This window comes from Eschscholzia californica, unplaced genomic scaffold, assembly GCF_041429995.1.
Source record: "Eschscholzia californica isolate CP2 unplaced genomic scaffold, dmEscCali1.0.p SCAF_5, whole genome shotgun sequence".
NCBI lineage: Eukaryota > Viridiplantae > Streptophyta > Magnoliopsida > Ranunculales > Papaveraceae > Eschscholzia > Eschscholzia californica.
The window spans coordinates 2,986,635-3,004,375 of record NW_028238472.1 but is presented as its reverse complement, the minus strand read 5'-3'; the positions used below and the strand labels follow the sequence as shown (position 1 = coordinate 3,004,375).

The window sequence follows — 17,741 nt, the reverse complement described above, 5'->3', positions numbered from 1 at the left end:
TCTCTGATCTGGTTAACAAAAACAGACTAGACTTCTCTTATATAGAGATTGTACTTTCCTAGATAGACTCAAATAAGGAAATAAGATAACTACTAATAATACTTTCCTTGATTGCTAAGACTTATAATTATGGAAACCCTAAATATTTAATTATAGAAACTACGCTAATGTAGCTTCTTGACCGTGAGGCCCACTATCACCATGGCCGTGAGGCCCAATAGGAAGATGGTCTCCATCATATCGACTCCGAATTCGCCACATAACTTGATAGATGAACCCAAGATAAACTTCACTGTTTTTAGTAATCTTTTGGAGGGTTGATGGCACTTAATTTATAATAAGTGAAGAGATGGAAGCTTCTCATCTAGAGGAATGCATCTACTGAATACACCAGTCCAAAAAAGATTGAATGGCATTTTTTTTTTGTTGAAGTAAAAGCCGTCCTAACAACAGAGCCTAAGAGCAACAATGGTACAAAGAGACTGGAAGATCGGATAGAGACAGCCACACCCAGGATCCCGCGTGCATACGACTCCATTTGGCTAATTGGTCCGCTTTGTGGTTGCCTTCTCTGTGAATGTGGGTATAGAGAACTTTGAAGAAATTTGCTTCGAGCTGATGTACTGTATCTATAATTTTGCTTGTTTGCCAGGAAATATCTGAGGTCTCGTTGTTGAGGAGCTGAACCATATTACTATTATCGCTTTCTATATGAAGATACGAAATGTTCTTTTTCATGGCCCATTGGAGAGCTTTAATGATCGCCCAGCACTCACCTTCTTCCGCATTTTGTCCTCGAACGTTGCAGGCCATTGCCGCAATGAAATTTGCTTTGTCATCATGCATAATGCAACCAATACCTACTAATTCCTGTTCAGTCAAAAAAGAGGCATCCACATTAATCTTAATATAGGGCGGTTTCGGTGGCGACCATGAGATAGTTCTGTCAATCTTCTTATTGATGTTCTGTTGGATTTGACGCAAAAAGATGCCACCTTCCACCGCAATGCCCTTCACGGCCAAATACATCACTTAAAATTGTTGATAATTTCCCACACCATTTGCCATTCTTTCTCTCAGAATCTTGTGGCTCTGATACCACTTTGTTGGAAATATTTGAAAATCACACCCAACAACACTTCTCAATTCTCTTGTAGTATATTTGATAATGAATTACATAGGTATACATAATCTAAAATATGACTATCTAAATTACTTGATGCATGAATACTTCAAACCGAAATACATGAATTACAAAATGCATTAACATAGTTAAAGCCATGAACCACACATTCATGTACCAATGAATCAAGTTTATTATTTCTAACAGTAAATCTACACAAACCCAACTGCAACATATGTGAGAAATTTTGCAAACTTTACTCGTTCAAACCTGTACAGAACCATGAAACCTAACAGGGGGAGCTAAAACCTAAAAGAACTTTATGGATCGATCCTTTTTGACAAAACAAAATTAGGCTCGGATGAAGCGCGAGACAACAAATACAACTATTGTGAAATATATATGAATTACTAGTTCTAATTGTGGTATCTTGACTAGCCATAGTAGCATGAATTACTTAAACCTTATATTCTTGCTCTTGTTCAACTCGATGTGAAAACTGTCGTCTTGTGTTTTGCTTTAGACCTTTAGTTGATTGTAACATGTCTCACAAGCCATAATGCTATATAGTACCTTCAAGAACGTCTCCGCCGAGTTCTTTGCCTTCCTTTTTCAACCTTCGGGATCGCCATTCCAGACATGAAGCAAATCACAACAGTTACAAAAAACCCAGAAAGGACACCGATTTCGAATGGTAATCCTATAATAGTTATTCGATCTTCGTCTTGGTCATCACTTGAAGGATCCTCGTCTGAAATTGGATGAATATTACATTGGAGACCTGGGTTCCCTTCAAAACTTGAACAAGGAAATGTCAAGAACTGACCACCTGAAGGTATCCTCCCAACTATGTTATTATATGCTATACTAAACTGTGATAAAAAGCTCAATGAAGTCAATGAAGAAGGTATACTTCCTGACAGATTATTATTCGACAAATCTAATGTCTCCAAGCTTTTCATCTCCGATAGTTCCGAGGGAATGGTTCCGTGGAGATAATTCGATTTCAGATTAAAAAAATGGAGTTTCTTCAAGTTCCCAAACTCTGGCCAAATTATTCCTGTAAGATGGTTATGGCTGAGATCTAAAGATGGTGGAAGACTCCAAAAGTTTTTATATTCCAACTTGTTTGCACTTTGGTTTCGTCTCGTGACAAGGCGAAAATCCGTAGTAGGCTCATCGAATGAGATTTCGCGGTATATAAGGCTCTGAAGTTTTGTCAAGCTTTTCGGAATATCACCAGATAGGGAGTTGTTTGATAAATCTAAGTAAAACAGATAGTCTAGCCGGCTGAACCAATCCGGTATGGTTCCAACGAGATTGTTCCATGATAGATCCAAAAGCTGTAACTTAGGAGAGCTGCTCAACCATGGCGGAATTGGCCCCGAGAGTCCACAGTTTGGAATTATCAGAGCTTGTAAGCTCTTAAACTGCAGATTTCTAGTTGGCATTTCCTCACCTCGAAAATTTTTCGTAAGAACAAGAACGGTTAGGTTTGTGCATTTTTGTAGAACATCTAAGGACGCTGAAATATCGTAAAGACTAGTATTGAAGAGAGATAGAAACGAGAGCTCGTTTAGGTTCTTAAAGCTATCAGGAACTCGACAATTAAGATTGATACTACTCAAGCTTAAACTTCGTAGTTCTCTACAGTGAGAAAGACTATCGGGAAGTGGCCCATGAAACTGATTTAAACCGAGCTTAAGAGATCTCAAATCAACCATACCAGTCCAATTAAGATCTATAGATCCACTAAGACCGTTGTTACGAAGATCTAGCAACTGAATTGTTGGAGACTGCAACAAGGAATTTGGAAGAGACCCAAAGAACTTATTTGAACGAGCAGAGAATTCCTCGAGATTTTTTAAGCTTTCGAAAACATCGGGGATTGTCTCCGTGAACATATTTGAGGATACATCCAATTTGACGAGGTTAGTGAGGTAACGAACTCCGACTAGTGGCCCGTAAAGACCGTTCTCTTGTAGATTCAATTGTTTGAGCTGTTTTAGCTTCCAAAGATCATCTGGTATAGTCCCCGAAAGATTATTCGAGTTAATCGAAAGATGTTGCAACAAACTACATGACCCAAACTCAGCTGGAATTTGTCCAGTTAACCTGTTCATGGAGAGATTAAGAACTTGAATCCTAGTTGAATTTCTACAGATGTTTATGTCGATAGAACCGTCGAGAAAATTATTGGAAAGATCAAGAAATGTAATCGAGGGTAGAACGAATTCGACCATGATTGACCCACTAAACCAATTACCACTCAAATCCAAGACTTGAAGATTCTTCAATTGGAAGAGTTTATAAGGAATGGTGCCTTTGAAGAAATTTTGTGAAAAATTCAAGTATCTAAGTTGAGTCAGATTAGTCAATGAGTCAGACAAGCTTCCTTTTAGTTTTCTATTGCCAAGCTGCAAACTAACAACTCTGCTATCCCAAATGATAGAATTAGGCAAACCCAAGCTGGTTGAGGAGTTGCAGATTACACCATTCCAATTACAGCAATTTGAATTTTCCCACCCATCGATTCGATCTTGGTCTAGTCCCTTCAAGAAACCATTCAGAGCTTTCAGGTCATCCAAGTTGCAGGTGAAGTTTTGGGAATTCAAGACATGAACATGAAAACAGAGGACAAGAAAAGCAAACAATAGACAAAAGCATCTCTTATCCATGTTGAAAATTATGAGAGAGAGAGAGTTACAAATTTGTATGAGCTAAAAGAAGGAATAGAACAACAGAGGAGAAATATGTGGGTGAGTTATTTCTTTCAAGTATTAATGGATTATGAAATGTGTGGGTGAGTTATTTCTTTCAAGTTTTAATGGATTATGAAATGTTTATTAAATTAATTGTGCAATAATGATAGAGAGACCTAAAGTCAAAGACGAAAACAAAGGTAAACAAATTCTCAACCGTTCAAACTACCGCATTAAGATCTCACTTTTTGATGTCCCGCGATCTTTGTTGTTGATGGTATGTACCGTTAATATGTTTTTGTTCTATGGAGAAAATGAACTAGTCACCCAAATTCTAGACAGATTTGAGAGGAAATCCTAAATCAACAGTCGAAATGTTTTTATTTTTTGTGAAAAAAATGAACTAGTCACCCAAATTCTAGACGGATTTGAGAGGAAATTCTAAATCAACAGCCGAAATTTTTTCACGATCTGACACATAAATCTAGAAGTTGACGATCAATCAACTGTTAATTTTAAATTTTCTTCCAAATCTGTCTTCAATTTTGGTATCTCCATCGCTCACGTTTCTTGTGGTCCACAGTATCACTTTTTTGTGTGATTGACTTGACTTGAAAAGAAAAGATACATGAATACTTTTGATCATCTTCTATCTAATACCTTTGAATAAAACAAAAGCTTTATTGTTTAAGATAAAAAGAAATAGAAAATATAGTTGGTAATTGATGGTCCGGCAGTGCACAATTTCAAACCATGGACAGAAAAGATTTTGGTCTAATAAATTAAGGTTTTCATAAAGCATATCGTAAAAGACGATAAAAGATGACGCACCACCTTCTATGTCAAACTTGAAGTATTTTCGTTAAAAGATGTCGGAGAGAGAATTCCTGCTATCAGCTCCATAAATTGTTGAGGACCTATTTTCCTGAGTCCCAAGGTTAAGAACACTTCTTTTACTGAATGAATATTGGAAACTGATGAGTTCCTCTATCAATCCCACAATCGTCGATCACCCATTTGCATAAGCGATGATGTGAGTGTGATGGAGATGGGATCGATGGGAGCAGGTGGTGAAACCAGAGCTGCCAAATGTTGTGTCTGCGGGTCTCGAGTGGATGACAATTTTTAGTCTAGAAAGTTAGTTTGGAGACTACTAGAAGTCATTTTCTCTATAGAGTCCTAATTGAATTCAGCAAGTCACTCAAGTGATCAAGTTTTTGAAAGCAAACCTAAATTAATGGAATAATGGGAGACATAGACTTCTTTTGACCAATCTTTAAAAATTGAAAAACTGTGTGGACTAAGTCTAAGCTTTCCCACCCATTTAAAATAGGAAAGTTTTGAGGTCCTCGTCGGTGTTATAGGCGTTGCCGACAAATCCGAGGGAGAATATGTGAGTGAAAAAGACGCCTTTAACACTCACCGGAGACGCCTTTAAAATTTTCCCTTTAAGATATTGCTTCCTTTGATATTTCAGAGTCTCACAAATTTAAAACACATCACTAGCAAGATGTGACTTGATTCCATTTAAAACAGCACCCCGTACTTCTTATATTGATGTGGGAATTAGAATTATTTAACAATCTTAATCAAATTTCAGAATGTTAATGGATATTTAACTCGTCTATTTGAATTATTTGTTCAAGCTTTTACCACAAGAAACAAAATTGCCAAATAAACAAATTCTTTTTCCTTCCCAAGCATCATTTAGAGTCGATTTAGAAAACTTTCACTTTATTTATGTACCAGAACATAATAAACATAAAACCTCGAAATCAAATCTACATAAAAAACCAGTAATACTACGTTGACATCGTACTTCAGTAGAGGGTTAAAGCTTAAAAACTCGGACGTAAATTAGTGAGACGAATTCCACTCAGACCAATTAGATTCACTACCAACACGAGGCATACTATTGATCCTCGAGTATGTATCAACTTTGAAGTTAGCTCCACACATTACACCTTCACTATCGACTCTAGGCATTGGCTTCATCTTGTTAATAGGATGCTCGAAGCTCTTCAAACCTGCTTCGCTATGAAACATGCACCCTGCACACCATATTTTACAAGTTAAACACCTATATGAGAAATATAACAATGGTTATATTATGCATGAACCTAAGGCCGGCAAAATTCTTATCAATTTAGATGATGAATATGATTTAAAGAGAGAAATATATCTCACTTCTCTCTGTAAACCCTATCCATCCACAATTCTTTCATCTAACAATATAAACAAAATAACATTTATGAAATCTAACAAAATGACATGTCAATTTAGTACGACTATTAACTTGCGGACATAATTATGACATACCAGTAGGAAAAGGTGCATATGATTTGGCACAACTTTCTTTAACAACGTTTTTATCGTCGGAAATTACGACTGAACCATCGGCTCCTATACCCCAAAACAACTTAATGGCCCCATCAGAATCAAGTGAGATAAAGACTGTTTTAGCCTTGTTATCATAGATGATGAAGGCAAAACTTCCCTCGAGATCCTTAATAACTTGATCAGCTGGGTACGGGCCTCGGTCACGTAGGGTCCTATAGGCCTCAATCACAAACATAGCCTCATTTATTCCTTTTGATGTCAGCCCATATTGTTTCTTCAATGTGCATAAGTTGTTCAAGCTCCCCAAGAAAAGGCAATACATGTCATCCACCCCACAAAATAACCTGCAAAATAATAAAAAAAAATCATGGTAGGATTATTTTAGCCTTTTTCATGATAGATCTGATATCTTAATTGAGTACTAAAAAGACCATATTTGAGTCTTTTTTTTATTGCAAGGAACATATTTGAGTCAAACATTGGACAAACTAGAGTTGTAGGTATTCTCTCATCGTTTGAATTTCACTTGTTGGTTTAACCAGGCCTAAAATCATTCTAAATCAGTCATTAGACGAATCAAACATCACGAGTCAGACAAAAACAAATATTTTAAAATCTGATTAGTCTTATTTTAAATGCTACTGGAAAAAAAAAGGGTTAATTCCGTTTTGGCCCCCGATTTGTGACCAACTGGCCGTTTTAGCCCCCATAAGTGTCCGGCAGTTCGTTTTGGCCCCAAAAAATTCCTAAATGGCCCCAAATTTTTTTAACCTCCCAATTATACCCCCATGGCATTTCTGTAATTTATTTTTTTTCTTTTTCTTTGTCCACCTCATCTAACAATTGACACATCACTCTGTCCACCTCACCCTTCTTCTCCGGCGAAAGGTTGCCGGCCGGAATAAAAAATTCCGGCCGGCCACCTTTACCAAAATAATTTTTTTTTTTTTTTTTATTTCTCTCTTCTTCATCTCCTTCTTTCTCTCTCTTCTTCATCTCCTTCTTTCTTTCTTCTTCTTTCTTTCTTCTTCTTTCTTTACCTCTCTCTCTCTCTAACCCTTCTATTTCTCTCTCTCTAACCCCTCTCTCTCTCTCTCCCTATAACTCCGGCGAAGGGGCGGAGCCCCTTCGCCGGAGAACCAGACCTTGAAGGTCTGGTTGGAAACCAGACCTTCAAGGTCTGGTTTGAAACCAGATTCGGTCTGGTTTCAAACCAGACCGAGATCTGGTTTCTACAACCAGATCCCGGTCTGGTTTGAAACCAGATCGGAATCTGGTTTCTTAGTTGAAACCAGATTCCGATCTGGTTTCAAACCAGACCGGGATCTGGTTGTAGAAACCAGATCTCGGTCTGGTTTGAAACCAGACCGAATCTGGTTTCAAACCAGACCTTGAAGGTCTGGTTTCCAACCAGACCTTCAAGGTCTGGTTCTCCGGCGAAGGGGCTCCGCCCCTTCGCCGGAGTTATAGGGAGAGAGAGAGAGAGGGGTTAGAGAGAGAGAAATAGAAGGGTTAGAGAGAGAGAGAGGTAAAGAAAGAAGAAGAAAGAAAGAAGAAGAAAGAAAGAAGGAGATGAAGAAGAGAGAGAAAGAAGGAGATGAAGAAGAGAGAAATAAAAAAAAAAAAAAAAAAATTATTTTGGTAAAGGTGGCCGGCCGGAATTTTTTATTCCGGCCGGCAACCTTTCGCCGGAGAAGAAGGGTGAGGTGGACAGAGTGATGTGTCAATTGTTAGATGAGGTGGACAAAGAAAAAGAAAAAAAATAAATTACAGAAATGCCATGGGGGTATAATTGGGAGGTTAAAAAAATTTGGGGCCATTTAGGAATTTTTTGGGGCCAAAACGAACTGCCGGACACTTATGGGGGCTAAAACGGCCAGTTGGTCACAAATCGGGGGCCAAAACGGAATTAACCCAAAAAAAAACAAACACTAATCTTATACAAGTCAAATTCAACATTGAAGTAGTGTTTGCTTCTCACCAAGTAAGCTCTAAAATCTGACTGAACTGACTAGATTCAGATTTTTGAATATTTATTTTTATCTGACTCGTGATGTTTGACTCGTCTGAATGACATATCCAACTTGATTTTGAATTCGTTAGGTTAATTTTTTTTTTTAAAGTTTATTTTGTGTTGATTTTAAATCTATTTGAGTCAAGCAAGTATACAAATCAAACTTGTAGGTGGTGTTCTTTCCCTTCATAGTTTGAATCTAATTTTGATGACTCAAATATACCTAAATCATTTTGAATCAGTTCGTTTAAATAAATCATACATTCCGAATAAGACAAAAATAAATATTCTGAAATCTGACTTGAATCCTATTTCAATAACTAAGAAAACCCAACCAAACATTATCTCATACGATCAAATTCAGACATTATTATAGTGTTTGTCTTCTCAGATCTGAAATCTAAATTGACTCGAGTCAGATTTCAGAATATTTATTTTTACCTGATTTATGATGTTTGACTCGTTTGAGCGACATATTCAGAGTGATTTAAAACCCCTTCTATTCTCTTCCCCTATGGGTTTTTTAGATTCTTTTGAGGAAGCAAATAGAACCGAGAAACTAGTATATAAGTTCCAAATTAACTTATTTAAAAACTAAAACCAGAATAGATTAATATGGTCTTACCTCTGATGATGAGGGGAGTAATGGTGGTCTGGTCGAACATAAGCAAGTGTAGCAGCATTTGAAAAATTCATGGAGAAAGCATCATGAGGATGTAGAGAGAGAAAGTCATTGAGAGTCTCAAATGGAAGCTTTGGCTTTTTGAATGAACCACCCTTTAATGGAGCTGGACTATTCAACTCTTGTGGTGGATTTGCTAATTCCTTCTCAAATATTGCCAACATTTTGATTTTCTTAAACTAACTATTAGGTCACAAGATTGAATCAAATTCTCTCTTGATATTTTACTTATAAATTGACAAGAAAAGATTATTTATGGGTTGATGAATGATGAACTTAATAAGGAAAAGAGAATAGTTTTATAGTATATATAGTGAGAGAGAGAATTGTAGATAGAGAGAGATAAATGGATAAAGTTGGTTTGTTTATGCCGTCAGGATAAGGTGGGAGAGAGGAAAATGGGATAAGGATTCTCCCTGTTTCCGAGGTTTTACTTTTCCTTTTTTTCAAATCAAATTCATCTAAAAGAGACATGCTACCTATCCCAAAATTTGTGGTTATTTTTTTTGTTTTTTTTGTTGAGCTAAATTTGTGGTTATTGAGAGACCAAAAGTAGACATGACCGACTCTTATTGTTCGTTCCGGCCCATACCCGAGAAAAGTCTGATCAACAAGAGTCAACCACATCCGTTTCTGATATGTGATCGACTTCAAATTCCGAACGAAGTATCAAAACATTCGTCTAATTACATTTTATATTAGGGAAAGTTGGTATTTGATCATTAGTTAGTGTCTCATTTATAATAGTTAGATAGGTCTACTTTTTTTTGAGTAAAATCATAATATCATTCATAAGTGATAGTGATCGCAAAATTACATGGTAGATAACTTTATTCATCTTAAAACTACATGAGAGTTACATAAGTAAAGTTTACAGAACTTTCTACATGAGAGTTATATATTATTTTCACTTGTAATCTCTAGAAGTTGATAAATTCTAAGGTTTAAAAAAAAGTTGATAAATTTTAAATTTTAAGAATTTCCGATTAAATGTTTTTGAGAGTTTCCGTCTTGCACTAACATTTTCGCGTTGGTTGGTCACGAGGTTTCTGTGATCGACTGCGTACGAAGTGACTTAAAACATATTTTCTATGTCTTTTTATGGAAAGGTTTTGAGGGAAGAAACATTTTCCTTCCCGAGAATAGTGTGAGAGAGGGGGGAAAGACAGAGACAACGTTTGTAGTTGGAATTTCTGATGGCACTAAGAGAAGTAAAACCAAAAAGTGGAAGCTAAAACCAAAAAATAAAATAATTTGTTTTTAAATTTATTAGGAATAATAGTTTACTAATGATCTCTGCCGGCACGATGAAAAACAGTTGAAACAAGAAAAAAAAAAGATAATGGTTTATTGATGCCCATGCCCAAGGTCCCCGTAGAGGGTTATCTACTCTAGCATTTTGAGTTAGGTGAAACCTTATCCACAATTTACTGTTATTATATGAAGCGGAATCTAGTCAGGGTACCGGCATTATCCCGTAATTAAGATGCCACGTAGGATTCTGACATTTCCCAACGCAAATTTCAGACAAAGGTATGGTGAAGAGTGGATTGGATTTACTTTCATACGTCATCGAGTCGTTGGATCATACGTGGCACCTAGTTAACAAGTTGATTGCCACGTCATTATAATTCCTGTGGGCGCCAGGAAAGTTAGGGATAAAGTATTTTGTACACCCTCTTTTGAAGTGGGTGTACATTGTGCTGTTTCGCCGTATTCGTAATGTCCACTAGATGATGACTCCCGACGGTTAGAGCAAGTCCAACCTCAGCCTGTCTCAGGCCCTAACAACTACTTTTTCACCTAAATTTAACAACCTCAGTTCAGCACTTAAAATTTAGCCCAAACCTCAGCATCTCTTTGGACCCTAAAATTTGAATTTTAAATTTTTCAATTTACTTAAATAAGTTTGATTAAACAACATTGCTTACAACTAATAATTGATTAAAAATATAAATCTACTTAAATTTGACTAAACAACAATAAAAAAATTAAAGATAGCTAGAAGGGATTTCTTGGGTCTTGTGGTTGACCGTTAAACCAAGCTTCTCGCGTTGCTATAAGCATTCGTGCACCATGTTCGTCGAGAGACCTAGCATCAATCTTCAATAAGTCCATCATATCCCATGTAATTGGTTCTTGTGTTCTTTATCAAATTGTGGAAACTCTTGTTGAATCCGTAGAGCTTCATACATTGATACTGATCTCCGTTGGGCTTCTTCCTGTCTATGTTGTCAATATTCCCCCATCGAAGTACTACTAACTTCTTTGTATTTAGCAGTAGAATGTGTCGAATTCTCTCTGACTCTTGCATTTTCTTTGACTTGTTTACGACCCATTGGTCTTTCCTTCGATGGATTGATAGTAGACTCTCTTTTTCCGGATGTTGACTCTCTTGGCATGTCTGTCATCCACTTGTTATGGGACATCAAAATTTTTTAAACGTGTTGGAATCTAAAGCTTTTTCCGGTGTGATTTTTTTTATACATTTCAAGTGCTCTTTGTAACTTAAATAATGGACAAAATTGATTTTAAGTGTATATTATGAAATGAAAAGATAGAAATAAAGGGCTTAAAAGTAAGAAAAATTACCCGGTTATAGTCGTTCTCTCCGCTTTTTGGAACTTTATTTACTATCCTCAAAGTAGAGATAAAGCTTTGACATTCAGAGCTTATCTAACTAAACCGAGATTTATAGCTCTTGAGCGAGCGTTCATTATTTACACTCGCATTAAATTCATCCGTTATTTTTTGTCAAAATACTTTATATTTCTGAAAATGTCCGACAACCACATCAAATGTGATTTTCAAATAACAACTAGCAAGTAAAATATCTTCATCTGGTTTATACGCAACCCGTTTAGTTATCTTGGTTGAAGTTGTGTCGTCTTGCTCACAAGAATCATCTAAAGTTTCATCTACCGTCGAGGGAACGCGGGAAGAATCATCGAAAATTTCATCATTTGCTAATTGAGTCGACGGATAACCAAGAGTTTGAATGAAATCCATAAAATTTTGGCTAAACATTTCGTTATCATTCAAGGGATCCATTGAAGAAGATTGAATGTGAAATTTTAAAAAAAAATTGAAGAAGATTGAATGAAGTTAGAGAGAATAGAATTGAGAGAGAATGTATGAGAATGACGGAGAGAGAGGGTGTGGGATAAGAATTTATACGATATGTTGGGGCGTTCATCCGACCTTTAATTAAAGAGCACGATATGTTGGGGAGTTCATCCGACCTTTAATTAAAGAACGACTGAAGTTAGACGTGGGAGGAGGGGCACTAAATTCAAATTTAGAACCCCTCCACCCTCATGTTGGACTTGGTCTTAGATGGGTTAACGGAACATTCACCTGGGGTTAACTGACCTAGGTGAACAAAAGATAAGTGCTACTACTTGAGGAATGGTGGCTAGTTTGTATACCACAAAATATGTGGCAGGGTAGAGCAGTTATGGCCCCCCTCCCCCTATGTGAAAGCAGTATCAGCCAAAGAGATGGGAAAACAATGGGCTCTTTTGTATTGTAATAGAACAATAACTATGCCAACAAGTGTTTGAGAAGCCCACTTAGCTTTGGACCCCAACTCAATGAAAGGATATTTGATTTCGAATTCTAACTGAATCTTTTATGTGATTTAACCGTAATTCAGTGGTTAGGAGTTTATGTCGGAAATTTGATTCACGGTAAATGTGAAATCTATCATTTATTGATTTATAATTAAAAGTATAAATAAAGTAAGGTAAAAAATAATTTTCATGCTCCTATAATGACGTTAAGGACTTTTATATGGTCCTTATTCAAAATATTTATAATAATGACAGAGCTTGTTTAATTCATAATGTATTCCTATCATATTGAATGTAATAATTCTTAGGATGTACGCAAAAAATAATTGAAATTGTTTGAATACAAAATCAACTATTTCAAATTGGGTTATTTCCCTAATGGCCCCCTACTTTGTGACCAGCTTCCTGCCTGACCCCATACTTTATAAGAAATACCCATATGGCCCCCTTCCGTTATAACACCGTTACTCACTCTCTTCCATTTCTTTTCTCTCTCCTCCAACATGTTTTCTCTCTCTGCCACCTCGTTAAACCAGCCACATCATCGTCTTCACCGGCAGGGTCGCCGGTCGGCCAAATTTCCGGCCGGCGACCTTCAAATTTTTTTTTCTCTCTCTCTCTCTAAAAAAAAAAAAAAAAAATTTTTTTATAAAAATTCTCTCACCTCTCTCTCTCTCTCTCTCTAACTCCGGCGAAGGGAAACCTTCGCCGGAGCTAGGTCTGTTCATCACGAACAGACCACGATCTGGTCTGTTCGTGATGAACAGATGTCTGTTCATCACAGACAGACCCAGATCTGGGTCTGTTCATCACGAACAAACCCTGATCTGGTCTGTTCGTGATGAACAAACCTAGCTCCGGCGAAGGTTTCCCTTCGCCGGAGTTAGAGAGAGAGAGGTGAGAGAATTTTTATAAATTTTTTTTTTTTAGAGAGAGAGAGAGAAGAGAGAGAAAAACAAAAGTTTGAAGATCGCCGGACGGAAAATTGGCCGGCCGGCGACCCTGCCGGTGAAGACGATGATGTGGCTGGTTTAACGAGGTGGCAGAGAGAGAAAACATATTGGAGGAGAGAGAAAAGAAATGGAAGAGAGAGAGTAACGGTGTTATAACGGAAGGGGGCCATATGGGTATTTCTTGTAAAGTAGGGGGCCAGGCAGGAAGCTGGTCACAAAGTAGGGGGCCATTAGGGAAATAACCCTTTCAAATTTAACATGTCTTAATCAAGAGCATATTAGTTATTTTGATTGTTTCTTCCCCTTCAGGTTTTATTTATTTGTTGATTCCAATGTTTGAAAAAATTAATCTGATTCAGACACTTACAAAAGTCAAGGCACCACAAATCGTATAAGAAAAATTATTATCAAGTTTGGTAAGAGTCAATTCAATTATCGAGTTAGAAAAATATCAAATCGGACTTAGAAGAAAAAGTGAATGCCAAAAGATTATTATCATTCAAAAATTTAGAAAAAAAGGGTTGATGGTTCTTATATCAACAAAATTATCGACTTATTAAGATTACTAATCAATATTATCAAGATTACTTAAAAAGATTACTTAAAAAGATTACTTTTAAAAGATAGCAAAACATAATAGTCCTCTATAATTAGCGATAACAACCCATGAATTAAGTTTGTATGAGAATCTCATAAATCATACATAAGTACTAATTAATGCATAATAATATTTTTAAACCCAGTTGGTACATGAAAGAAAACAAGGAGCCAATTAAATTACATTATCATCATTTCAGCTCAAAGTATTATGATTCTTGGGACAAAGTTTAGTGAGTGGGTCTTGGAAAATGATATTTATAACGCAACAAGTTAATACTTCCTTTATAATACCTAATCTTTATATTATTCTTACATATCTTGTTTGGTGTACCATACTGGTAATGCACTACTACGTTATGTGTTACAAATTTAGTATTTCTATGTAAAACAACCATGATATACATCCCGACACGAAACCCGGCCGAAACCCGCCGGGGTGACGTGTCGGGTTGTGATTTAGACTCTCTCTCTCTAGATCACAATCTGACACGTCATCCCGTCGGATTTCGGCCGGATTTGGCGTCGGGATTATAAAATTTTCAGTTTTTTTTTTTTTGAAGATAAACAAGAAGTTATTCCGACAAAAAGAAAAACAAAAAAAAGATAAACAAGAAGTCTTTAGAATATATGTTAATAGTTAATAGAGAAAAGATAAAAACTATGGCAAAAAAAAAAAGATAAAGTGAGTGGATAAGGGTGATAAGGTTGGGTGTCAAATATCTCACAGCCGACGCTCCTACCACTTTTTGACGTTTTCTTTTGACACTAGTTATCCACGTGGCATTAAAATAGACATCTTCTATCGTCGTCTTCGTTTAAAAAAAAAAGTGTAGTTTTTAGAAGAAAGAAGAAAAACCAGAGAAGTTTCAGAGAAAATTAGGGTTTTTGAAAGGGAAGGGGAGGAGTAAAATTAGGGTTTATCCATTTCAATATTACTGAAGGAGATGTACCTTAACTCAACAACGAGAAAATCTTTCAAAGATTCTTTGAAAGTTCTTGAAGCTGATATTCAACACGCTAATACTGTGTAAGTGATGTTTTTTCACCTTAATTTCTACTCTAATTTAGTTCATTTTAGTTTAATTTGTTGGATTCATGCTTGAATTACTGATCAATTCAGGGTTTACCTTTTTTTGCATGCTTAAGAATTGGGTTTCTGCTTTTAGCTTGGTTATGGGTGAAACTTAAACCCCTAATTAGAATTGGTAGCTTTTAGTAAAGGTGTCACTTAGTCTTCAAATTTGATCAAAACACTAATGAGAGATGTGATTATGGTTGGACAACTTTTCAATATTGGGTCAACTTTCTATAATTCTATCTTGTTTTTCTTTGTTCCCCATTTTGAAGTTTTTTACAATATAAATATTGATAGAAGAGGCTCCATAGATCTACCACAAACCTAAATAGGAATAGACCGTCCATCGAATTGGGACGGTTGATTTCGTGTAGGTCTGGAGTAGGCTCTCGAGAATTGGGACGGTTGATATCGTGTAGTTCAAGAGTAGGCTCTTGAGAATTGGTTGATTTCGTGTAGGTCTGGAGTAGGCTTTTACTTGTAGCCTCTTCTAGCGTTACTCATTCAGGTCCTCTTCATATCGAGTAACCTTTGGGTATCCTGCGTCATTATCACCTTTTTTATTTGAATCAATTTCCACACATAAGAATCTTTTGTGTAGAATGTAGTTTGAAAATTTCTATTTCGATGATTCCACGCGTTTTCTTGGAAAATGCCTCTAGTACTTGATCATTTTGGTGAAGTTTCCTGCAGTTGAGATTTCCAATTCCATAATTGACTTGAGCCTCTCTTGGTGTTTTTCTTGGAAATGGTAAAAGTTCATTGCCATCACAGTTGATAAATATAGTTTTGAGAAGTATTTGAACAAAAATTCCTCAATTTTGTTTAAGTTGGTTGCTTAGTTGGAGGGAAGCTGAAAATGAATCTTTGACAAGTGAGTAGTGGACTACTTATACTACCGATATGCTTAGACTGCCATGCAGGGCGAGTCCTATCCCTTGAACGAAACTAGTTAGACTGCCAATAACTTGTCCTGGCTAAGAAATTCTAATAATCTGTTTGCTGAGATTCAGGCTCTTCAAATAAATAAAAGTTGTCCTTGATGACCCAAGCCAGATTATGTTTGAACATTTTCATGGTTTGCTACCTGAGCCTAATCCCAATGATAAGCAAACTTAGCTCCTGGTTGAGCGCTGTCAAGCTCAGTTGGAAGGCTGACATAAGCTCAAGTTATTCTCACCTAGGGTTTGAACACTCCTAAGTGATGTGGGGCGTCTTAGAATTGATTGTCTGTCTTCGTCTTAGAAAGAAACGAGTCTATCAAGTGTTGATAGTTTTCCATTAATTATTCTCTCTTAAAGCCCATCCGTATTTTTTTGTGCGAGTTCCTATCAATCTTACATTATATCTGTATTTGTTTGTGTTCAAAGCCCATCCGTTTTCAGTGGTCAGCTATCTTCCTTTGTACATTCATTTTACCTTGATCTTAACGAATATGGGGGCAAGTTCTAATACAATGTTGTAAGGTTCAGGGCTTCAGATTATCCGAGAGACTTCGATGGTGCTTGTCTTCAGATGAGAATGTCATACAGCACTGCAGCACCATTTTTCCTTTTTCTAGTACAATGGACAGATTGCAATCTCGCGGGTGCCCTTGGACTGCTCAGGATATTAATTTATAAGGTTTACTTCATCTCTTTATATGGGTTTCTTCCTAGCTAGCTTCTTTAGTTCTACTATTTGCTGCGTCAAGGAACTTAATTCATGGCTTCATACTACAGGTTTATGTGGATGGCACTACAACTATGTCAACCCATGAAAGGAAAGCGAGTATACGAGAATTCTATGGTAAATGATTTGACTAGATTTTAAAATTTAACCGTTAAATCGTTCGGGTGTAACGGTTTTTACTTACCTCGAGTGTTATTTACTTGCAGCTGTTATTTTCCCCTCTTTATTACAACTTCAAGGAGGTATGACCGATATGGAAGAGAAGAAGCAGAAAGCAGTATGTGCAGAAAGGTACAGAAGAACAGATGATGAAGAACATAAACAACGTTCAGATATCGATTTAGAAAGAGAAGAAGAATGTGGGATTTGCATGGAGATGAACACCAAGGTTGTGTTGCCCAACTGTAACCACATTTTGTGCATGAAATGTTACAATGAATGGTACCTCCTTGCTTTCATCTCTCTCTTTCTGTCTCACGAACATATAAACACGTTATTACTCGTAGAAGACTGAAAGAACTAATAATAATTTAATTTCTTGTTTCAGGAGTTCAAGATCACAATCATGCCCTTTCTGCCGTGACAGTCTGAAGAGGGTAAATTCGTGTGATCTTTGGGTTTTCACCGACAGCAAAGACATAGTCGATATGGAAACCCTAACAAAGGAGAATCTGAGAAGGCTTTTCCTATACATAGATAAGTTACCTGTTATCATCCCGGACTCCATTTTCCATGACTACGATTCACTTGTAAAATAACCGTCTTAATAGCTTATTATCTACTACTAACTGTAAATATGCGCCTCTTTTAGCTTCAAGTCAATTCGGGTACACTGTAATTAGGTCGTGTACATTTTTTGTACAGCTTGAGTCGGTTTCCATGATGGTTTATTGGTATATCATTTTCTATGCGAGTAAAATAGTAGTTCTGAGAGAAATGACAGAAAATGAATGCGGTTGAGCAGACTCCATTAATGAATGTTACAAATTTGCGCCTCTTTTTATCTCTA

General features: G+C 36.6%; 3 protein-coding genes across 4 annotated transcripts; 1 reads left to right on the top strand and 2 right to left on the bottom strand.

The window, feature by feature from the left end:
* Positions 1-1,139: 1,139 nt before the first annotated feature.
* LOC147536256 (phytosulfokine receptor 1-like) lies at positions 1,140-3,933 on the bottom strand. The gene has a single exon (XM_086643578.1). It carries the CDS (start codon positions 3,799-3,801, stop codon positions 1,699-1,701), a length of 2,103 nt encoding a protein of 700 aa, XP_086499704.1. The 5' UTR covers positions 3,802-3,933; the 3' UTR covers positions 1,140-1,698.
* A 1,609-nt stretch (positions 3,934-5,542) lies between these two features.
* Positions 5,543-9,314, bottom strand: LOC147536255 (stem-specific protein TSJT1-like). Its single transcript, XM_086644686.1, has 3 exons — positions 8,805-9,314; positions 6,145-6,509; positions 5,543-5,876 (listed from the first exon to the last, which is right to left on the bottom strand). Exons 1-3 carry the CDS (start codon positions 9,023-9,025, stop codon positions 5,683-5,685), a joined length of 780 nt encoding a protein of 259 aa, XP_086500812.1. The 5' UTR covers positions 9,026-9,314; the 3' UTR covers positions 5,543-5,682.
* A 5,215-nt stretch (positions 9,315-14,529) lies between these two features.
* LOC147536254 (E3 ubiquitin-protein ligase AIRP2-like) lies at positions 14,530-17,727 on the top strand. 2 transcript variants are annotated; one of them, XM_086644684.1, is made up of 5 exons: positions 14,530-15,013; positions 16,534-16,684; positions 16,783-16,849; positions 16,939-17,173; positions 17,280-17,727. In XM_086644684.1, the coding sequence occupies exons 1-5, from the start codon at positions 14,931-14,933 to the stop codon at positions 17,488-17,490; spliced, it is 747 nt and encodes a 248-aa protein (XP_086500810.1). In that variant the 5' UTR covers positions 14,530-14,930; the 3' UTR covers positions 17,491-17,727. The 2 variants fall into 2 exon arrangements, with proteins under 2 accessions (XP_086500810.1, XP_086500811.1); XM_086644685.1 differs by having other exon boundaries at positions 14,814-15,435; positions 15,521-16,684.
* The last annotated feature ends 14 nt before the right edge of the window (positions 17,728-17,741 follow it).